At 37.9% G+C, this 24,862-nt stretch overlaps 1 protein-coding gene across 1 annotated transcript; it reads right to left on the reverse strand.

The window, feature by feature from the left end:
• Nucleotides 1-2,615: 2,615 nt before the first annotated feature.
• NAA30 (N(alpha)-acetyltransferase 30, NatC catalytic subunit) lies at nucleotides 2,616-23,029 on the reverse strand. The gene is made up of 4 exons (XM_006864608.1): nucleotides 22,256-23,029; nucleotides 16,464-16,587; nucleotides 14,223-14,278; nucleotides 2,616-2,753 (listed from the first exon to the last, which is right to left on the reverse strand). Exons 1-4 carry the CDS (start codon nucleotides 23,027-23,029, stop codon nucleotides 2,616-2,618), a joined length of 1,092 nt encoding a protein of 363 aa, XP_006864670.1.
• Nucleotides 23,030-24,862: the final 1,833 nt, after the last annotated feature.

Raw genomic sequence — 24,862 nt, forward strand, 5'->3', positions numbered from 1 at the left:
AAGTAAAATAAAGTTGGATGCTATTTCAACAGGAAAAGAGGCTTCTTTTTGGCGCTGGGTTATTACGCTGAATGTTAAAATTTTAGTCTATGTTAAGTAAACAATTTTTGTATACTCAATTAAAGACATAAGGTACACACTGATACTCAACATCAGCTGAACAACATGGTGACCACTGGACTTTTAGTCATGTTGCTTCTGCTGTTATCTGCCACCGAGTCAGTTCTGACTCATAGTCACATAGTTATGGTCATATTTACAAAACGTCCAGGAAATCAGTTCAGTCAATTCTGAAAAACTTGGGTCACTGCTGGAGGGGGAAGCCATTAATGATGGTTTCATTGACAACCTGTCAAAAACATGAAAATGGTTGAATTGGAAATCTAGAATGTTATCTACTTTAGAATTGTCATCATTAGCAAGTCAAACATAGTACGCTCATCAACAATCATTATCTCTGGACCAGCAAGGTAAAATATAAAGTGAAGAAATAAAATTTGATGTAAGTAAGCTGCCGTTTAGTTCAGTTCTCTCCCTCTGAACAATAACAGAAGTATACTATGACTTGCATTCTTCTCATTGCTGGAGCACAAATGCTCAGGTAAAAAGCTAAGCGTATCGTGTAGCCATCATGTTTTTTATGTGACCAGTTTTCAGCCCATTAAAATTTCAAGGGCAACATAGTATGGTAAAGAGAAACGTTTTTCTGAAAAACTTCCTGCTACTGCAATCATCTTTAGTTTCTTACTTAAAACTTTTATAAATATAAATTGTGTATTTCTATAGTTTAAAGGTGTCTGGTGTGGTGCTGTAGGTTAATGAGCCAGACTGCAAAGCCATTTGAACTGCAAGGTTGGCAGTTCAATCTCACCAGTGTCTCTATGGAAACCCTATACAGGGTTGCTATGGGTCGGAACTGACTCGACGGCACTTCACAAAAACGACATAGTTTAAAAGGACTTGTCACCATGTTCACTTTCAGGACATTATACTGAGCAAAGAGCAGCTTTCCTTTAAAAAAAAAAAAAACAAAAAATCAACAAACTTTCCTGAAAGGGGGCCTTTACCAACTGTTAATGGAGGTAGGGTTTAAAAAAAAAAAAATACAGTACTTATATAGCCATAAAATAAACAGAATTCAAACCAAATCCTAAAATAGAAGTAAGGCATATCCAAATTTTAAAAACAGCAACAAAATAAATTCCTACAAAACATTTTTCACAGAGAATGAATCTTTTTTTAAATGGGTAAAGAGACTCTCCAGTTAAATAAATAATCCATCAGAGGCTTACCCATTCAACTGAAAGCAATTAACTTTATTATTGGTTACATTGCATGATGCTGATAAATTTACCAAGGCACAATGTAACCAAGGAACTTGGTGATGGTGGTTATGAAAACCCACAGAACTCATACCAACAAAATATTCCTATTTCTCCCTTTTGTTTTTCTGGTGTGGCAGTGGGGGTGGGGGTGGGGGTGAGGGGGACAATACTCCCCAAGAATTTGCTTGTAAAAGTGAAAAAAAAAGCAGCTAAAAAAATGCATGTAATACACCTTGAAATTTATTTTTAAGACCAAGAACCAAAGTGAAATATTTCAAGAAAAGGAAACAATGTGAATCCAAATCAAATGGGAATAAAAATTCCAACTACTTTGTAAAAGCTGGTCTTCACAGCTTAGCAATAATTTTGATTAAATAAAATCATACCAATTTACATTAATTTTCTATTCTTTTCAAAAATCTTTCAAAAAAAAAAAAAAAGAGAGAAAGTGCATCCCAAACCCAGCAGCTCCTGGCTCCATCCATTTATTTCATCTCCTTTGAGCCATTTCTTTAATCACCAAATAAATTCAACTTACAATAAACTCTCTCACCTGAAAAAAGTATCCAAATTATAAAAATATGAAATAATTTATTATCAAATTTAGACTTTGAATTTAAAAACAAAAACAATAAGTTTGTTTGAAAAGGCCTCAAAGGAAAGGAAAAGATAGCATGCATTCAAAACTAGAGATGAAGACAAATATATCTACACAGGCACTGGCAGACGCAGTTTAATTATCATTACTCATTGTAAGACACACCTTAGCCTACATTTTTTCCCCCACTAATCACTTGAGGTACCAATATTCAAGAATGGAAAAATTTAATATTGAAAAAATAAAACCTAAAATTGGAGCTCTCCCTCATCCCTCCCACAAAACTATGGCAGGTTTCATGTGAAATGTTAGTATACTTAAGAGAGTTTTAAAATCTAGATTGGCTTTTCTGGAACAAAAATTATGTTCCATTTACTGGTTCTGTGATAAAACCACCACTATGTAAATAACAATGTCAGCAGATTTTGCAAATGACAAACAAATCTTGGCTACCAACTGGCACATCTTGTTGGTACCAAAAGAACTCTTTAAGTTTGAAACAATCTCTTTTAATTCAGAACAAATGCGTCATGCCAAAGTGCAACAAATATTGTGCGACACTCAATGAGACACTGACAGATAGAGCTGCATGGGAATCACTAAATCCACCTGCAAAGCAATTCTGTACAAATTGCATTGCATGCAAAGGCCGATGCTGCGTAGTTGGATAGTTGTTCCTTGATGTCAGTTTCTCAACGCAGCCACAGTTTAAGTCGCAGTGCATCAACTCCATTTAAATAGTATCTGAACAGCCTCTTATCGCGAACAAAACCAAGATTTTCATAAAGTTTCAAAGCAGATTTATTTGTTATTTCTGTTTCCAAAACAACCTTCAAAGAAATGAGAGAAAACTAAGTTATATATTTGAAACTAAATTATAATTCCAAAATTAAAAAAATAAACAAGTTAAAAAGTAAACAGTTAGAACAAATATCGAAGAAAATCATACCACAATGTTTTAAAATTGATGGTGAAAACAGTAAGTATTAATGATGTAGAGAGAACCTAAAAAAGACTAGCCATCAAAATTATATGATTAACTCTGGGGGAAGAGTGTAGATCACTAAGGAATTAACTTCTGTTGTACTGATTTTTGTGACATTTGGAATTTTTAGTGATGAAAATATACCAGCTTTACAATGAAACAAGTTAAGAATTATATCCTTGTGTGGGAAAATAAGTGATAAAAAGAAGAAAAGAAAAAGAGGTTTAAGAAAATAAACCAGTGCAGGCACTCCTGGGAAATGCTACAGGTTCAGTTTCAGACCACAGAAATATAGCAAAGAATGCACTAAAGTGAGCCACAGGACATTTTTTGGTTTCCCAGTACATACAAATGCCCTGGTGTGGCGCTGGAGGACAAGCACAACGTCAGTGATTCAAACCCACCAGCCTCTTCTCAGAAACCCTACGCAGGGTCAAGACGAGTCAGAATCGACTTGACTGTACTTAACACCACCATAATCTATTAAGGAGCTCTGGTAGCGTAGTGGTTACGAATCGGGCTGCGAACCGGAAGGTCAGCAGTTCGAAACTACCAGCTGCTCCGCGGGAGAAAGATGAGGCGATCTGCTCCCGTAAAGATTTACAGCCTCGGAAACCCTATTCAGGGTCGCTATGGGTCGAAACCGACTCGACGGCACTTAACAACAACAACAACAGCATTATGAGATAGTCTGAAGTACTGTGAGGCATATCAAAATGTGATAGACAAAAAGTGAGCACATGCTGCCAGAAAAATGCACCAACAGACTTGCTCAATACAAACCTCGAATTTATAAAAAACAGTATCTGAGCAGCTCAGTAAAAAGCAAAGTGCAATACAAGAAGTAAACCTGAATTTTAAAACTATTGAGATTGATCTTCAACGCCTATATTTTCATTACTTTGTCATTTATCCTAATGACCACTGCATTTACTTGTCCAGAATCTAAACCAAACTTCAGCCACTGGACTAAAGACTGCCTGTTTCTATAAAGTTGTATTATAACACACCCACATCCATTCATTTACATGTTGTCTATGACTTTTCTCTAACAAAGGAAAGAGCTAAGTAGTCGATACAGAGATCTATAGTCACAAAGTGTAAAATACTGAATAGCAGGCCTTTTACTGAAAAAGTCGAGCCCTGGTCTAGACCAGAACTTCTCAAATTCTAAGTGTACACCATAATCACCTGGAAAGTTGGTTAAAATAGATTGCTGACATTATGCTCAGCCAAATAAGTCAGTTGTAAAAGGACAAATATTGTATGACTTCGCTTATATAAAAAGACAGTAAGAGACACATGTATAGACACCAAAGTTATTAGTGATTACCAAGGGCAGGAGAGAAGGGGATGTGGGGGGTTAGCAGTGATGGGAAAACTTCATTAAGGGTAGGGTTACAAAGTTACTGTAATTGCTACCAGTAAGTTGTATATCTGTAAAAAGCTGAGTTGTGAGGGGCATATTTGTAAATTTTAATGACAAAAACAAAGAGTAGATGCTGAGGCTGCTTATGCACAACCAAAAACCTCAGGGGGTTTGATTCCTTGGTTTGGAGATAAAGGGTCATGGTTTCATGGTTTGCTTCTGTTCTACTTTCTGATTCACTTCATATTGTTTGGGGTCTTAAAAGTTTGCAAGTGGTTTTTATTCACTTGGTACAAAGATGAAGAAGAGTCAGGAATAGGAAAAAGATATTGCGCCTCCATGAAAAACTGCCTCCTGTGCCATGAGCCCAAAAGAACTGGGTGGTATCTGGCTACCATAGCTGAGCATTTTCATCAAACATTCTATAAAAGAATCCTGATAAAAGAAGAGAAATGGAAAACAGAATAGGGCTTTCTGGAGCCATGGTGGGTAAATGAACCCCTGAAACTACTGTTCTGAGATCATCTTTAAACCTCAAACCAAAAATATCTCCTGGCATTCTCTTAAAATCAAACAGTAGTTTAGCTTAACTCATAAAAATGGGCCTGCCTTCAGCGCTGTTTTAAAACTATATGGGATCAAACTGACAAAAGCAACTGGTAAGATTAGATAGAAACCTCATGAGGCAGTAAGTTAATTTAATGAGGGAGGAACAACTCAAAAAAGGATGTGAATGGTTGCACAGCTCAAATATAATCAATGTCATTGAATTGTACAAGTAGAAACTGTTAACAAAAGAAAACTGTCAAGTCCCACCCCTCAATTTATGGATACGTTTAGGGTTGTTGCTGTTAAGTGCCATCAAGTCAGTTCTAACTCATAGGGGCCCTGTTATAGGGTTTCTGAGGAGGCCCAAAATTTATTTTTAATAAATTCCCAAGCGATACTGATGCTGCTAGTTAGGGGGAATCAAATTTTGAAAACCACTGGTTTAGATTTTATGGATATTCAAAACTTAGCAGAGGAACACATAGTATTTAATTTCCATCAGTGCCTTCTTTTAATACTATCGGATCAGTGGCACTGACAGTGTGATTTTCTTTTTTACCTCTCAACAAAAACACCCTTCTGCTCGTCTTCCAAGTTTTATATATCTAGCTTTACTTTCTTTTTATTGTTTTTCAATCACCCCACTTAGAATTATTATCATAGTGTGCTACTACTATCCCTGAAGTGTCATAACTTTCAGGTGTTTTGAAGAGATTAGCAAAGAACAAAGAACAAAAGTGAAAAATGCCTAAGTGAAGCATATAAATCTCTTCCTCTTTTATCTTAAGGCAAGATGTAAATAACATCCAAAATTGAGCTCAGAATCTGTTTCTCTTCCACAATTCCATCAGTAAACAAGAATTCTATCTCACCAAGGGCTCAAACTCGGAACCAAGGAGCCTCTTTCTTCTCCACTCGTCCTGAGGTGGGGCTGTAGGATAAGCACTGGACTGCGAACCACAAGGACAGTGGGGTTCAGTCACACCTCGGAAACCTTATACAGGGTTTCTATTAAGTCGGAATCAACCTGACGGTACTTAACCGCTCTCGGGTAGCGAAGTGGTTAAGAATCATGCTGCGAACCTCAAGGTCAGCAGTTCGAAACTACCAGCTGTTCCGCGGGAGAAAGATGAGGCTTTCTGCTCCCGTAAAGATTTACAGCCTCGGAAACCCTGTACAGGGTCGCTATGAGTCGGAACCAACTCCATGGCACATAACAACAACAACCACCTCTCTATACATGCATCCAAGCACTATGTCAATTCTGTACTATAAATAATTCTCAAACTAGTCCCCCTCTTTCTATTCCATTGAAACATCTAGTCCAATCTGTTATACGTTCTATTTAATTACAAGAGTCTCTTAACTTGTCTCCCATTTTCTACAAGTAGTTTGAATAATCACTCTTGTTGGTTTTCTGCTTAAAACAAACCCATTTAGTAACTCCCTTTTGGAGTCTTGGTGTGGTGTTGTGGGCAATGCGCTGGACTGCAGAATCAGTTTGAGCTACAAGGTTTGCAGTTCAAGCTCACCAGCCACTCCTTGGAAACCCTATACAGGGTCACTATGGGTCAGAACTGACTTGATGGTACTTAACTCCCTTGTGGTCTCAAGGTAAATTTTACAAACTAAAGATAACCTCAAGAGACTTAAAAGATCCTTCAAGATATGGTCACTTCCTCTACCTCCAACTTGCTTTAGGCATTCTCCCTCTACTCTCCACACTCAATACAAGAACCCACCATGTTGGGGAATTTCTCTCCTTAGACCTTTAATCTATCTCCTCTGCCTAGAGGAATGCTCTTCTTCTGATCCTCCTCCCTTTTCCCCTTAGCTTATCACTCTAGATAGGGTGCAGTATTCCCTCCCTGTTTATACTACCCTTACACTAATCCTGGTGTGGCGCTGTGGATTAATGCGCCAGACTGCAAAGCGGCTTGAACTGCAAGGTTGGCGGTTCAAGCTCACCAGCTGCTCCTCGGAAACCCTATACAAGGTCACTATTGGTCGGAACCAATTTGATGGCACTAAACATCAACACATCACCACACTGATCCTAGTAAACACTCTCATTCCATGCTTGATGAGAAAATCTTCACTCCTAGCTGATGCGTCCAAGGAAGGCAGGGGCCATTTTGATCTCCTTTACAAATGTTTCCTCTATTTCTAGCACACTGCATGACAGATACTTGTGATAAGCACTAGACTGGTAACCACAAGTCGGAAGTTCAAATCCACCAGCCACTCTCGGAAACTATATACAGGGTTGCTATGAGTCAGACCCTATTGACAGCACACAACACTTTCACTAGGAACCCTGGTGGCTCAGTTGGTTAAGTGTTGGGCTAACAGAAAGATGGACAGTTTGAACCCACCAGTTGTTCTGCAGGAAAACAGATGAGGCTGTCTGCTTCCGCAAAGATTTAATCACCTCAGAAACCCTCTTCTACTCTATCCTGTATGGTTGCTATCAGTCAGAATCTGACACCTTTCACTATATTACATACAAAGGATTGCTACAAAAATGATGGGACCTTTTTTGGAAGGCACCCCCACCAGACTACTATACTAGTGTATTACTGAGAGAACTTGTCTGCAGCCATCCACTGATCCCAGAGGCATGTTTAAACATGTTTTGTTTAGAATCAACCTGTGCATATATGAACCGGAACCCTTGTAGGAATACTTATTAACTTACCCTCACACATGAAATATTAAAAAATATTGCCATGCTTTTTTAAATGATCAGCGTATTTAAAAAGATGAATTTACAGCTGTTATCACTGACCAGCTGATCAATGTAATGGAGGTTGGAAATTTCATAGATGTGAATTATAATATGAATTTTCCTCCAAAATCAGTGATAGAGAAGTGGTAGACTGCACCCTGTCAAAGATGGAAAACTTGTGAGACCCAGAAAACCCAGGCAGCCCTGCGAAGTTCCAACTCTGACAGATATCACTGTGTTTCCCACTAAAACAAGCAACAGAAAAAGCTAAGAGAAAGGCCCTGTTAAAGGCAGAAAACATGGAAGACCCGGAAAAACAAGGTAGTCCTGGGCAAGATCCAGCTCTCAGGTTCACTGTACATAAAATCGGAAAAAGCATCATTCTGAAAAACTCTCAAATTCTGGGGTTAGGGCTTAGCAGTGATCTTAACAAACACTCTGAGTGATCATGGTGTGCTCTAACTTTGAAAACTCCTGGTCTGTTTTCAAAACAGACATAAAAGTAAATCAAACAAGTTCATAAAAGTAAATCAAACCTTCAAAAAATCTAAAACAAAATCTATTATAAATGATGAGAAAAGTTTTGAGAAAGAACTTAAAACTTATATAGCAAACAAAATGGTCTAAGAATTTTAAAATATTTTTTTAATCCCTCTCCTCTTACATATATAGAATTCAACTTTTGAGTCATGTATGCCATCCTCCAATCTGGAACACAAGTTCTGATCATGGTAAGTTTTCAGTTTTGAATACTATTGGTCATTCCTGAAGTTATTTTTACTAGACCAGAACATAAGTTCAGATAATTACAACTAAAATATTAAATTCTAACTCAAAACTTAGAATTAATTTCACAGAGATTAATGAGACAAAAAAACATAATGGCTAATATTTATTGAAGACTATGTGCCATGTAAAACATTTTACATGAATTCTCCTTTTATTTTCACAATAATCCTCTGAAATAGATATTATTTCCACTTTTCAGATGAAGGAAACCCAAGGCCACCAACAGAGCAAGGATAAACCATAGTCCAGATCTGAGCTATAGTTTAATAGTACCTCATTGTTTCCCAGAATAAAACAACGCAGTAAATGGGAAAAGATCTAACCTACACTGAAAAGGATCTAAGTCTACCTTCATTAGCAATTTAAGGAATTTAATATACATCTGAGGCTAAATCAGAACCAGTTACAATTGAGTCAGTTTTGACTCTTGGCTACCCCATATATGTCAGAATAATAGAAAGGCGCTCTATAGGGCCTTCACTGGCTAAGTTTTTAAAGTAGATTGCCAAGCCTTTCTTCAGCGGTGACTGAATGGCTGGAACTTTCAACCTTTTGATTACCAGCCAAGGACATCAAACCATTTGCACGTCCTAGGGACTCTTAAGGCTAACTACGCTGCATAGTTACACTTTAGTTATAAATTGGATTCGTGTTTGTTAGCATCCTAACAGATTAATAAAATAAAGTCCAGTTATACAAAAGGCTAATCTTCATTTAAAGATTCTTGGCATATTCACATTTTCTACACAGAGAGATTATGAATTTCTTGACATAACAGAAAATGTGCAGAAAACAGCAACTACTTTTTTAATTTAATCACTTACATTTTGGTGGTGGTGGTGGTGGTTGTGTGCTGTGGCATCTATTCCGACTCATAGCAACCCTATATAGGGTTTCTGAGGCTGTAAATCTTTACAGGAGCAGAAAGCCTCATTTGTCTCCCATGAAACTGCTGGCAGTTTTGAACTGCTGACTTTGAGGTTAGCAGCCCAACTCATAACCTCCACGCTACCGGAGCTCCTTTAAATTCTTACAAGCATACTAAAAGAGAATGTGGGTTTATACTGGAAACTCACTGTACAGGCTTTTTTTTTTGGGGTCCACAGTATGAGAATATACAGGAAGGATCATGAAGTCATTCTAGTCCAAAATTCAACTTAAAAGATAAAATGGGTTATAGTTGAGTCTCACTAATTCCCTTAGTAACAAATGATTTTAAGTCTGACCGTTAGTATTGGAGGCAGGAAGCACTTGGAGGATCAGTTTCTTCACTTCAAAAAGCTAAGCACTAATTGTTACAGCAGACACCAAACAGATATTTGCTGAATAAATAACTTCATTGTTTTAATTTTATTCATAACATCCCTTCAAGATTAGAATTACTGCCACATTGCATATGGAAACAGACTACAAAAAGTTACATGACTTGTTTATAGTCACACAACTATTAAGTGACAGATGAGTCTAGAACTCAAGCTTCTCAAACCTTTCACAACTCAAAGAAGCCCCAGCTTCTTACAGCTTAATCTCATTTTAATCTATTCATCTAGCAGTCATTAAATATAACAAAGTTACTGTTGTACAACAGTACAAGGGGTGGGGAGAATAAAGCATGACAAATCATTTTTCCCTTTGTTGTTACGTGCCGTGGAGTTGGTTCCAACTCATAGCGACACTGTACAGGATTTCCGAGGCTATAAATCTTCACGGGAGCAGAAAGCCTCATCTTTCTCCCGTGGAACAGCTGGTAGTTTCTAACTGCTGACTGCTCCTTAGACATCTATATTATAACCAAAATTAACTTACATTTTTTGGGCTTCTAATAATCTAGTTTATTCACTGTTGCTAACAACTATTGTTGTTAAATTCTGATGAATTGGTTGTGACTCATAGCGACCTTGTATAGGGTTTCCCAAGATCAGCTGGTGGGTTTGAACCACTGACTGTTAAGCTAAACCAACCTTGCAGTCCAGTGCTTATCCTACAGTGCCACACCAGGGCTCCTGAAACATTATGTGTCTAGAAATCATCAAGGTACCTTTTGTAAGGAATGATCTGCTTTTAAGTAGCAAATTACAAATAGTGTGCAAAAGGCCACATTTATAAAAGAGAAACCAAAGATCAAAACTAGAAAGAATTGCAGAAAACACCAAAATGAATGGACTAGATTTTGGTGGTGGACATACGTCTATTTTCCAAGTTTTCTGTAATGTATTATGGTTTTCCAATGGGAAAATGTCTTTAAATAAGCAAATATCATGTGCCCATCTTCTATAATGGTTTGCCAACCATGCCTCCCCCCGTTATGCTATATTCTTAAACATGTTGGCTATTAAAAAATTAGCATTAGTGCTCTGAAAACAATACGTGGAGGGGAGAGGAAGCAGTTGGCAAACATAGAAGACTCATGTTATATGAATAAAAATACAGTATCTGACATGATTTTCAACTAAAATGTTTTATAATTACATCCAACACACCTAAATTCCATTAAGAAATTATGATGTTTAGTATATTTTCATCATATATGACAGTTGTATCTATACCTAAATTTTTTTTATTTGAAATTTAAATTTTCAGAGATGATGATTTCAACACCATTCACAACTTAAAAGGAAAAGCATTGCTCATCCACATTCTAATTTATTCCAGAAAAAAAGTACATAAACGTAAATGGCTTTGATGCAAGTTCATTATTTTAGGTAGACAGAGCCTACTTTTAAAATCACATTTTAGAAAACTCTGCTATAGTTTTATGATTATATCTTACTCTTTCTTAATGGGGAACACGAACGTAACCTATTGGTCCTAACCTCTACACATTTGGCAGCCAGAGCATGTAGGTGTGTAATCAAATTCAAACCAGACTGACATATGAATAATACATTTCTCATTCATGAAGCAACATATCCACTTATTTCTTTTCTTCATGGTGTGTAACTGTTCCAAGAATGTAGGAAATGAAAATGATATTTAGCTATGTTCTCTTACTGTCTCTAATTCTAACATGAAATGTTGAGAAAAGTATAGTATTGCAGAATTAAAACCTCTATCAGAGTAGGACAGAACAGCATAACTATTTGTGTAAAAATGATCTACATTTCAAGTCTAAATGGTTATAGACTTTGCTTAAAATGACAACAGCAATCCAGAGCAGTTGTAACATGACTCAGGTCACAAACGAATTTTTCAAAAAGAAAAAGAATGAAAAGTAAAGATTGATTGCAGGTGTACTAGTAAGGCTTCATAAGAGATTTCCAAACATATCTGTGCTATCAGGTGAATAGATTTTAAAATCTCTATCTTTGTAAGGGACTCTGTTGTGGTACTGCACTGGACTGCAAACCATTAGGTTGGTGGTTCAAACCCTATACAGGGTCACTATGAGAAGGAACCGACTTGAGAGCATTTAATAACAACATCTTTGTAAGAGTTAAAAAAAATAATAGCACAAACAATATAATAGAAAATTTATTTAAAACTTTTCTCAAATGTCTTTTCTTGTATTTTCTAAGAGTTTGTCAAAATGTATTGACTCTTTCAAAAGAAAGAAAGACTGGACTTAATGAAATTCAAACAACAAGTTGATTGTTTTATAGTTAGTCACTGTATTCTTGGAATATTATAACTTTTCCTCAAAATAATGAATTACACAGAAGAGAAGACATTTGCTCATACAAATTTGTTTTTACTAAAAAGTCACTATGTTCTACCATCCCAGAGAGTCCTCAAATATTTAAAAAATGTGGTTAACATTACAAATACATTTTTTTCTTATTTACATTGTACAAAAATTCATCTTCCTAGAATGCTTAAAATGGCATCAGCAAGAAAGACAAGTTCATTAATTATAAATGTCAAAATTCAAAGATGCTTAAAAAAAAAAAAAGGATTTACAAATAACATGCTGGACAAGCAAAACTAACAAAATCCTCCAGCCAATGTTTATGAACTACCTATTATCAAAACAGCCCGAGTAAGTACTAAGAATAGAGCAGTAAACAAGAGGCATCTGTGTCCCCTGAAACGTACATACATGGCTAAAGCACAGACACTTAACTACATTTAAGCACAATAAGTATTCCAAAAAGTAGTAAAAAACAAACAAACAAAAAACCAAAGTCCAGGTGATTCTGTTCAGAAGGATCAGGGAAAACTTAACGGAATTGTTGGTATTTGAGTTGGATCTTAAAAGACTGACATATATTTGAATGAATAGAGGAGGCAAAATACAAGCAGGATGAGAAATGAGGAGAAGCTACTAGATCTAGTAAGCACGTCAGTGAGGAAGCAGTTTTAGTGGAGTGGAGCGTGCAGAAACCAAACAAATGGGGTGAAATGGTATGTAAGAAAACAGGTGCAAGAGACAAGACAACTTTTAAACATTAGGAAGGAAAACAGGATAGAAGGGCACCTTACCTTAATGGAAAGTGAAGTAAGTCTTATAAAGGGTACTTGAATTCTGTCCCTTCATATAGCAAATTCTCTACCTCAATAATGTGAGACATAATCTATCCCCCACCCAACAGGGAAAGTTCTCCAAATCCAGAGGCAGAGCTACTAAAACTTCAAAACTATCCATTTAAAACCATACAACAGAAAAACAGTTGATGGAGTTATCCCCATTTCAGCCTAAGATTAAGTAATACTCATTATTTAAAACACAAAAACGGAATCAGCATTAGATTTATAGGTCCACAAAGAAAGAGTATGTCTACCATAAAATGAGTGCTGGTGTGGCGCTGTGGATTAATGCGCCAGACTGCAAAGCTGTTTGAACCACAAGGTCGGTAGTTGAAGCTCACCAGTGGCTCCTCAGAAATCCTATACAGGGTCGCTATGGATAGGAACTGACTTGTCAGCACTTAACAACAACCATAAAATATATATCACTAATTTAAGAATTAACTTTGAAACTAAAATATAATCAAAATGTCCGTTATCATTCCTCAGAACTTTCAAAGAAAAGCCAACACTAAATATTTCATCAGCTAAAGCAAAGTGCACAGCCTACTTCCCAAGTAACAACTAGAATCACCCAAAAAAGTGATGTGACTATAGGAACATTAACATTCCTTTGCTCATAATATTCTTACTCGTTGGATTGTCTCTATTACTTATATAACTGTTGTTGTTAAGTTCCCTTGAGTCGGTTCCCACTCATAGTGACCCTGTATAGGGCTTCCAAGGAGCAGATGGTGGACTTGAACCACAGACCATGCGTTTCAAACCAACCTTATGGTCTATTGCTTATCCTACAGCAACACACCAGGACTCCTCATAAAATGACTAGTACAATATGACTTTCTTTGTTCCCCACTGGTCATTATTGAAGACATCTGTACTTGTCTGTTATTCCCTTCCACATTGCCTATTAATTAATGGTAACACTCTCAACCATCACCAATATTTACTGAGTGCCTGCCATGTAAGCACAGTACTAGAGGATACAAAGAAATTATAACTGCCTTCAGGGCTTACACACCAGCTAGAGAGAAGATGAACTAGGTTAATACATAGACAGCTCTACAATGAAAAAAAAGTTATGTTTTTTTTTCCCCTCTAGGCTTATTAGTATTTAATGCTTAAAAATGTTTTCAGGGGTGAAACTGTTCTCCATATTGGCTGGCAGTTTCCCTATTTGGAATTTAAAAAGTGTTATTTATTAGAGAGAAACTACCCAGTAAGCACTCGGCTGGATAAACTAAAAAACCAACCCCTACAGCAACCCTACAAGGCTTCTGAGACTGTAAATATTTACAGGAGCAGAAAGCCACTGGGGCTGGTGGGTTTGAACTGCCAACCTTGCGGCTAGCAGTCCAGCACTTATTCTACAGCACCACCAGGAAAGCAGACCTTAAACATTTGGGAAGACTTACCTCATCACAGTCTCCTTCAACCATGGCATAAATAGCTTTCTTAACCAAGTTAGTACCTAGAATACAGATCTGAGTATTAATGAAGGAAAATATATTCTTCGTTTCTTAAAACTATCTAAATTATCATATTCACAATAAGCACAGTAATGTAAAATGCTTAAGAATGTATCTTGATGCAGATAATACATATTATCTCTTACTAACAGGGGGAAATTTTAAGCCAAGAGAGGTCAACAGGACGTGTACATAAGTCTCCTTCTGAAAGACCTATCTTCTGACATACTCCCCTTTATTTCAGTTGTAACTATTTGCCCTAGATAGGATTTATATTATTCTGGTTGAAGGTAGAAAGGGAAAAGGAAAAAAAGTATGAGGAGAGAAATCATGAGCTCCTAGAGCTGGTCAGAACTTACTATGTACCCCAAGTCGATTTTATCTAAGAGCTTCCAAAGCTGTAGACCTAGGGCACAAGCTTCGTCAGAGTTCTGTGCCTCAGAGTGGACCTAAGACACTGAGTCATTTCTACAAATGATGGCAGTGGTGTGTCTTTAAATGCCTGGCAAAATGAATCCTGGTTTAGTGTCAGATTAAGAGGCTTCAAAAAGTTCATGGGAAAATTCTATTATCTTTTAATTCCATTTATCCATGAACTTTTAAAAATCTGCTTGCATTTTTCATTATAAACTACTAAATCTGATTTTAAAAGAGAAATCCGTATTTTTATAGTAAATCTCCATTAAGTTTTCAAACTATACATACATAAGCACATGGGCATTTGAGGACCAGGAAAGACAGCTCAAGCTGATTTTCTACCCTCTCCACTAGCCATACAAATAATTGCCTACCATTTTCCATGAGTCTTTATCAACCTTTTTTTTTTTTTTTAATACATCAAAGACTCAGTCTTGGTCTGTAAAATAAACTCAACTGAAAAAAACTAATCTAACATATGAAGTTTACTTATTATGTTAGATTTAGCCAACTTTCCTTCAAGTATTAGTTTACTATTAAATTTTTTAACACTATAAGGAAAGTAGGTTAAACCTATTAAGTAAATCTATTCATAATGACTCCTCATGACCTCTAATACTGTCTGAAACCAACCTAAGTTGGACAATACCAGTGATATTTAGCTTAAGAATAACCAAAAATGACAAAATTGCTAACAATTAAATATTGCTTCAAGCACCAAATACTCTTTCACGAAAATTTAGCTTAGGTGTATCCCAGAATTTGACATGCTCATACACATGCCTGTCTACCTGACTCTCCATCTTTTACAAACAGCCAATAGGTCCTAGACACTAGGACAGTGGTTCTTAACTAGGCATTTATCACAGTCACCTGGGGAACCTTCAGCCCTACGTCAGACAGGACAAACAAGATTGTCAGGGCCTATGTGTTTGTTTTTTAAAAAGCTTTTAATTGTGAATTGAGTGAAAGTGTAGAGTTTTATATAATCATGTTTAAATCACCCAAAACAACTCTAATGATCACTATGAACTGAGTATAAAACTTAACTTGTCAGGAGAGGCAGATCCAAGAAAGAGACCTGTTCAGGAATTTTAAGAAGCAATCAATTCTCCTTTCTCCTGGTCCTACCTGAATTGCTAGTATAATATTTGATGACTAGCACTGAGTACTGATAAAATGTCTCCATACTTTTGCCTGAATTGAGACCCACTTACCCCAAGCACAGACAGCTACTTGAGGGCTGGGATCAAGGGCCCTAGAAATGCTATAAAAATTGCATTATGAAAGAACTTCAAAACATTTATGGACAAATGGAAATTAAAAGGTAATGAACATTTTCTATGAAGTTTTTGAAACTCCCTCATTCGTCCTATAATACTTAGCATAATGCAAAACAATTTTATTTTTTTAACTGTGGTAAAAATATAGCAAAAAATTTGCTATTTCAACCTTTTTTACTTGTACAATTCAGTGACATTAATTACACTTACCATACTGCTCAATTTGCAAATATTTTTAATGTGATCAAAAAATTTAAGTAAAACCTTTCACCTATTTGAGCAAAGAAGGTATTAACAAAGAAAACTCATTTTAAGGGCTTTTTGAAATATGATAATGAAATTTTAAAACAATCTATTATTTTTTTTATTAGCTTCATGTTCATTTCTGTATGTTTAGATTTAAGTCTTTTGTTTAAAAAAAATACCAAAAAAACACACAAATGAAAACCATCTGTTCATTCTCTTAGCAACATGGTATTTTTCTTACCAATGCCATTTCTCCTGTATTTGGAATCCACAGCTAACATGGCTATATAACCTCTGCGGAACATCTTTTTGTGCATATCCAACTTGCAAACGATGGCACCTACACACTCTTCCCCTACCATTGCCTTAAAAATAAACAAACAGTTATGAAGATACATTGCCATCAGGTACTGCACAATTACTCAGTGAAAACAGTAATCAACCATTGCTCAGCATTTTTGAGGAAGAGGTAGGCAGTAAGAACTTCATGAAGGGCATAATCAAATTAAGTTTCAGAAATCTAAATCCCAGGACTTCTTCAAATGTACTAGTTTTAAAATCTTTAAGTATTTTTTATGACATGAATTTCTCATGATTATGAAAGTCTAGGGAAACTAAAATTCCCACAAGCACTTAGACAGAAGGTACTTAGAATTACAATTATTTGCAATAGAGACCACTGTGTTTAAGTTTTGAAAAGAGGAGTTACGTGAAAAAAATTTTTTTATGAAAATGCTTATTCATCAGGATATAAGACATGGTAATATTTGCTTGTAAGTAGAGGATCAGAAATTTTAAAATGATTATGGTAAATAAAGCTTTAGTAGTGGTTACGAATTGAGCTGCGAACCTCAGGGTCAGCAGTTCGAAACTACCAGATGTTCTGCAGGAGAAAGATGATGCTTTCTGCTCCTATAAAGATTTATAGCCTTGGAAACCCTGTACAGGGTTGCTATGAGTTGGAACCGACTCCACAGCACAAAACAACAACAAATAATACTTATACCCAAATGGTTTAGTTAGATTTTTATCAGGAAAAGAAATGTGCAAATTTTCCTAAAAGGGATTGTTTATAATGTACTATAACGGAGGGATTTTTGTTAACGAAGTTCTACAAAGACTACATACATAGTGGACTCATTTTTAGGACACCCCTAACAGTGTGGCTCACCGTCATAGCTGAAATTCAGATATAGCAAAAGTTTTAATGTAGTAATTTTACAGAGCTTTCTACTTTAATAAAAAGTACTTTTTGAGAATGTTAGAAGTTACATGTAAATAAATGCTAATCACACCTATTTTCATTGTCACCATTGAAAATGTTTTTAAAAAGCTCCATCACTAGTAAAAAGTTTTAATTCTGGTAAGCATTAAGTACGGCAGTATCTCCAACTGCTGATAGTGTGTCAGCATGAAACACTTACTTGCTATAAAAACATGAAGACCTCAAATTAGCTATTAATACAATTAACTTTCCAGAGGAGATCATTTCAACAACAACAAAAACCATGAATGAATTAAAAAATTAAATTATTAAGTTCAATTTCATTTATACTTAAGACATATTTTAGCCTAAATCTGTTGTGGGTTTTTAAGTGGAAACATCTTTCAGGCAAGACAATTCTAATCCAATTCACTCAAGCCTAAACTAGGTCAAAAAAAGGTTTTGAAGAAATGTTAAACTCAACAACCTTCATTAACTGTTTTGTTTTATTGCACATTCCAAAACTATTTTGAGTCAGTTGTTGTTAAGTTATCCTGGAGTCGGTTCTGACTCATAGTGACCCTGTACAGGGTTTTCAAGGCTGCAAATCTTTACGAGAGCACAAAGCCTCACCTTTCTCCCGCGGAACACCTGGTAGTTTCGAACTGCCGACCTTGAGGTTAGCAGCCCGATTTGTAACCACTATGCTACCAGAGCTCCATAAGCCTCTGAAATTTTTTATTTCCATTTATTTCATTCAAAAGCAATCAATCTGGTTCTTTTAAATTTATTTTGAAAATTGACATTTCTTTCTGCTATAAGTGAAAATATACACAAAAGTTACCTGGTGAGAAAGCTCTGATGGTGTTTTGATTGGAAAATAATTACCTATATGTGTGCGTACACACATGCACATATATACACACACCATATACAATCATCACACCACAGACCAAATGGCACATTTTAAAGAGCCAGAAAATTAATGATCTAGCCACTTATACTCGACTGGTGTGAAATGAAAATCTGAGTTACAAATCTACACCTTATAGCTAATAAAGCAATCTAAAACTGAAGAAAAAAAAAAAAACAAAGCCACGAAACATAATACACAGGTAGACACAATACCTTCAAATCAGACAGTAATTTCAAGTAAATCTTTGTTTTCTAACCAAGAAAATAATAAGAAAACATAGTTTTGGGTCAATCTAGATTAGGCTAGATTAGTTTTTTCCCTAATTAAGAATCTGGAGAAGCAAAAATCAAGTTGCATGTATCATTTAAAAATAAACCTAGATCGGACTAGATTGATTTTTCCCTTTTAATTAAGAAGTTGTTGCAAAAACCAAGTTGTACACATCATTTAAGAAAAGCTCAATATACATGATACAGTTATTAATAAGATATAAGATGCTATTAGTGTGGAATGCAAATGTTGCATTTCTTCCTGATAAACCACTGATGAAAATACATTTACACGCATACCTAGTTAATTGTTAATTTTTCCAAATAAAAGTTATTTCAAATACCTCTGGAATTCATGCTACCAAGTAATTCTTTTGTTTTCAAGGACACCGAAAATCAAAACCAAACCCACTGCAACTGAGTCAGTTCTGACTCATATAGCGCAATCCTATGTGACAGAATGGTTCTTGGCGTGGCTGCAGGATAAGCACTGGACTTCTAACAACAATGTCGGCAGTTCAAGCCAACCAGCTGCTCCTCCAAAACCCTATACAGGGTCACCACTGAGTCTGGACCAACTGAGCATAGGACAGAACTGTTCCATAGGATTTCTAAGGCTGTAATCGTTACAGTAGCAGACTTTACATCTTTATCCTATAGAGTGGCTGTTGAATTTCACCTACAAACCTTTTTATTAACAGTTCAGTGCTTTACTGAGAAACCCCTGGCAAGATTAAGACTTAATTCTGTTAGGCCAACTACACATAGGACCATGAAAAATATAAATTGTATGAAATAGAATTCGGAAATTCCAGAACACTACAAATAAGCAGCAGGAGGAAGCCGGAAAGTTAAATTTAGACTAAAGGGAAGTATTACATTAAATAGTTGGTAGTAAGTTTAGGAACTTTAAAAAAGGCACCTAAAACTGAAAATACCTTGAACTAAAAAACGGTAGACAGTCAAAAGAATTGACAGAGGAACTGACAAAACAAAAAAGTGACTCCCATTTGGTTTAGTACTCTTAATTTCATGTTGTAATTATTAGGAAGAATCAAAACTGTCACTTTTGTTACTGGCAATATTGTAAGGCCAACATCATTTATTACATTTGATCTATTACAGGCTATCCAAGGACACCAGAAACATTTTGGAGGTTTCTAAGCTCTTGAGATTGATGTTTATAAAGGAGAAACACAACTTGGTACTGATTTGGCAGAATGGGTCAAGGGTCTGTAATTTCTCAGGTTCTTACTTTGTTATCATAATGTCAATTAATAACTGTAGATCTGAACATGTTAAGTCACTCTAGTCCTTCATTTTGTTTATTTAAAAAAAACAAAAAAGGAAGCTAAGCTAGATTATATTGATCTCTTTGAGTTCTAAAATTATATCTTAAATAAAATCATAACACTTAACTGTTTTCAAAAATTACTTATATAAGCATCAAATTTAGAAGTATGCCAACATTAAGACCCTAGTTCTAAGTGACCCAGTGCCAAGTTAACTATTATTTTATTGTTCAGTACATCCAGATTCACTGTTGCACCAACAAATCTTATAAATTAACCACTTGTGCATATCTCAATGTCTACGTATTCAAAATTAAATGTATATATTAAACAAACTTTATCTATTCAGGGCTAAAGTCCAAATTAGTTGGCAGAGGTCTATGTAAAATCAAAACTGAAGTTTACTAAGTTTACCAGTCTAAAATTGACAGGCAAGCTGCTAGGTTAATATCAGAACTCAAAAAATCACCAAATACCATATATACACACTATTTCTAGGATTGGTAGAATTACAAATACTTTATCAATTTAAAATGTGACTTATGTGTATGCTTTTGTGTTACCTTACAATGAAATCATTCTACATTTTTTAGAAATTACAGTGACATTTGATATTACATTTGTAAGTGTTCAAAAGTAATTTCCCATATTAATTGAGATGTCTTAGAATTTTTATTTTGATACAATGCTTAGAATCCTTTAAGAGTAGTTTCCTAGACTATAAAATAGTTCCCATTAACATACTAAATAGAACTTTAGCAAACTGAAGACAGAAAATGTACACAGAGAACTGCCTTTATCTACACCACGCTGTATTTTCAGATTACCACCAAACTATAACATCAAAAAGACGGATTTTCAAAGTATTGTCAAGATGTCCTGCAAGGATTTACGAAGCGCAACTAAATCAATGTTAAGATCACAAATTATGGTGGTGGCTTTTCCGTTCACATAAGAAAAAATATTCCATAAAAGCAGGTCAGCTTTCTTTAGTAAACAATTAGGAACAATATGGTTCTGAGTTCACTATGCTTAGCATGTATCTGCAGTCAGTACTTCAATGATACGTCACATCAAACTGAAATGGGCCAATAAAATTGGTAAAAAAAAAAAAACTAATGGTACTGCCATTTTTTTTTTCATTCCAATATTTTTATATACTACTTCAAAAATACAATCAGTTATTTAGCTTGTAGCTAAGTCTTTTTGCTTTCATTTAAGAAAAATTTTGTCAATTAAACTCAGTTCACATTTTAACAAGATTCTCATGCCTTGTTAGGTAGGTATACATTAAGAATCCCCTGGGGAACTTATTAAACTATAGCTTGATTCAGTATATCTGGGGTGGAAATGCAAATTCTCAGCAGTGTCAAGACAGAATGAACTGGTTCAAAGCCCTGTTTATACCCACAAATGCCAGTGTTACTAATGGCTAGGTTTATTTATGAACCTAACCAAACTCACTGCCATGGAGTGGATTCCAACTCATAGCAACCCTATGTAGATTATAGGTTTCCGAACCTACAAATCTTTGTAGAAGGCAACCTAATTTTTCTCCAAAGGAGTGGCTGGTAGGTTTGAACTGCCAACCTTGCAGTTAGTTGTCCAGTTCTTACCCTACAGCGCCACCAGGGCACCTTTCTCTATAACCAGTTTCTTTAAAAAAAAAAAAAAAAAAAAGTTTGATGAGAAACAACTTCACGCTTAGTTTCCTACATTCCACAGAAGTTTCAGGATTCTTTCAGCTACCAGAAGTGTTAGTAGCACCTTCTGAAATGGAACACCAGAAAGCAGGCAGCTCTCTTAATTGTCCTGTTGAAGTAAAAGGAAACAATCTCCATAATTACTCTACATGCTTGTAAGTTTTAATTTTCCAGTGTGGCCACATCAAGTTCACTGACAATCATATTCGCCAAAACATGTTTGTGCATATACTCTTCCTTGATTATGGTTATAATTGAGAGATTAATAAGGCCTATATCCGAACAGAACCAAGTTCAAATTAAATGACTGCAAAGTGCTTTGAGGATGAGGAAGGGTAATTAAAGACAGTCAAACAAGATTATAAATTAATGTAAACAGGACACAAGACACCCACCCATCCACCCCCACCCCCCGTGAAACATGCATCATACAGGCTTGCTGCATTTACATCAACTGAACCGGAAGCATGATGTCTTACCTTCAGAACAGTTTTCATTTAATAACTAGGAGTGTGCACAGGTACTGTATATCGTGTAAGGTACTATGAAATGCAGGTTACATCCGCTGCCACACTCAGCCCTCACACTCCCTGCCCTGCTCCGCCTGGATCTCTGCTGGGTTCACCCTCTTTCCATTCCATCCACTTACCAAAAAGCACAGCTGTGGCCAGTTGTGGATAAAATATCTATAGGTATAAATGGAGTAGGGTTCAGACAGATCTTTGGTGATCAGTCTCATGATATCGGGCATTTGTAGCTCGGATTCGTATCGGACATATCGTATCGTCCGATCCTCCCCAGGCTCAGCCTCCCTGCCCGAGGGGCTTCTTAAACTGCAGCCGGCAGTCAGGGACGAAGACAGCAGCTGCACCTGCTCGTCTTCCTCCTCCTCCTCCGGCTCGGCGCCCTCGGCCAGTCCATTGCGGGCCACTGCGGGCCCGCTCGCCGTCGCTGCCTCTGCCGAGCTGGGGAGCGCAGTTCTTGCATTATTGGGGAGGGAGTTCGGGGGGCTGTCGCCCGAGTGTAGCCCAGCTCCTTTTGTTGCAGTCGCTCGGGGGCCCCCGTCGGGGGTGACCGTAGTCGTGGATGCCTCGGCCGCGCTCAGGACCTTGCTCTTGAGGGAGGCGGCCGACCGGAGGTGCCGCAGTTCGGGGCTGATCAATCCGTTGAGCTGCTGCTGCTCCTGCGGCGACTGAGGGCAACGACGGCACGGATGCCCCTTGGCCGCCACTGCCGCCGCCTCGCCGCCCGCCGGGCTCCTGCCGCCGCTGCTGCCTTCGTGCTCCTCGTCGTCCTCCTCGTCCTCGCTGCAGCAGGCGGGGGCAGCCCCCGCCGGGAAGAGACAGCGGGGCTCGGCCGCCGCCGGGGCCGGAGGTGCTGGCGGTGGGAGGAGGCTGCTAGGCCCAGGCGGTAGCTCCGCCATCCTAGAGGCGACACAGACCGAGAGGGGAGGCCATGAGACCCGGCCGACGAGCGCGGAGCAGAGGGGGCGGCAGGTGGGGGGCGGCAGAGGTGGGGGGAACAAAGGCAGAAACCGTCCCTCACGGAGCTGCCCCCCTGATTCCGCGCCCCCCCCACCCGCTCTTCAGCGCCGCCCAGCTGCTCAGCGGGCCACAGTCCCCGTCCTCTCAGGCCCATCCGCCAGCCCTGTCACCCGAGGCCCCCCCGGCTCCCTGCCGCGCGGCTCACCCCGCACCGGTCCCCGCCACCGCCACCGCCGCCTCGCCTCTTCCTCCTCGGCCGCGGCCGCCTCCACCACCGCCAAGGCTCACACTCAGTCGCCGCCGCCGTAAAGCGTCCCGGCTGTTACCCCGGGTAAAGTTTCCTGGGCCTGGCTTTACGACACTTCCCTGCCTGCCGGCTGCCGGGGCCAAAGGAAAGGGGCGTGAAGGGAGGTGACCTGTGGAGGGGGCGGGGACAAAGGTGTCTTCCACGGGCTTAAGGGGAGGCCGCGTGCTAATGGGTGGGGTTGTGGAGCTGAAAGTTGCTGAGGCCTTTGGAGTCGCAGCTCTTAACTCTACTCGTGGGCTTCCGGACTCTTTCCCGCTCAACTCGACACACGGGACAGGGGACGGCTAGGCTGGGCGCATGGAGCACACACACCCCCCTCCCAAAACACACACACACCCACGAAGCTGTCTCGAAGCTCGTCCTCTCGGGACCAATTACAAGTCTGAAAAAGCTTGCCTGGGCTGCGGAAAACTTAACGTTTGCCCTGAATAGAAGGCTGGGAGGAGGAGCGGCTTTACCTAGTTACCTTTAAAGATGGAGCAAATCTTAAAAAAGAAAAAAAATGGGGAGAGGAAGTTAAAAGCTTTGAGCTGTGAAAAATATAGGGATGCCTATTGAAACCTGGTCGTTAACAATGTGACTTGAAGTTTAAGACAGTCTGCACCGTTTGAAGAGAAAGTGAACAGGTAGCCCTCTTCCCACTCCCACTTTGGCCCAGACCAGTTGGAAGTCTACGTGACTTTACAAGCGCTGGGTTGCTGCAGACACGCCTGGCGAAGGGGTAGTGAGAGATGGTGGAAGAGAGTGAAGACAGCTTAAGTAGCACACTCATAAATTTGTTTTCATGAATCCGGGTGGATTAGGAAGCCCAGGAGCCCTTCCCCATCCCGCAGCTCACCCCAGACTAAGTGACCTGCCTGGCAGGTACACTTTTGAGCGTGTTCTCGGGATCCTTCTGCGAGTTTCAGCTGCTCTGAGCTGAAAGGCTGACAGGTAATGTAACGCACCTTCATGCAGAGCAAATTAACAACTTTTTGCCATAATGTAAATTCTGCAAAACAAAAAATTAGATCCATTTGTTAGGGCCCTTGTCATTAAGCACTGTTTAAGGATTATCATGTTCCCTCTAGAAATTCACCCCGTAGTATAAAAAATAGCAGTGCCTTGCTATTTTTTATACTGTGGGGTGAATTTCTGAGTGTCTTATATGTATTTATTAACTCATTCATAGGTTGTTTCAAAAAACTATAAGAATACAGACATTTGTGCTTGTTTATTTCAGTTAAGGTCTGTAATAAAAGAAAATAATCCCAAATCAATCAAATCTCTAGCAATACAAGAGTGGTTAAATGAATACTATAGAATAATACTATGTTAATTATGTTATAGTTTAGGTAAAAGATTGGAGTAGATTCTTACTATGGCTGCCTTGCATTTTACGCTCAAAATCTGCGAGGTTGTAAATCTTTGCAGGAGCAGAAAGCCTCATCTTTCTCCCACAGAGCAATAGGTGGTTTCAAACTAC

The sequence above is a fragment of the Chrysochloris asiatica genome, unplaced genomic scaffold (assembly GCF_000296735.1).
Source record: "Chrysochloris asiatica unplaced genomic scaffold, ChrAsi1.0 scaffold00067, whole genome shotgun sequence".
NCBI classification, from domain to species: domain Eukaryota; kingdom Metazoa; phylum Chordata; class Mammalia; order Afrosoricida; family Chrysochloridae; genus Chrysochloris; species Chrysochloris asiatica.

Coding starts and splice junctions, on each gene's coding strand:
- NAA30 (XM_006864608.1), bottom strand. CDS start 23,029: ATGGCGGAGCTACCGCCTGGGCCTAGCAGCCTCCTCCCACCGCCAGCA. Junction 16,588..22,255: donor GGCCACAGCTGTGCTTTTTG/GTAAGTGGATGG, acceptor TTTATTTTTAAG/GCAATGGTAGGGGAAGAGTG. Junction 14,279..16,463: donor ATACAGGAGAAATGGCATTG/GTAAGAAAAATA, acceptor TCTGTATTCTAG/GTACTAACTTGGTTAAGAAA.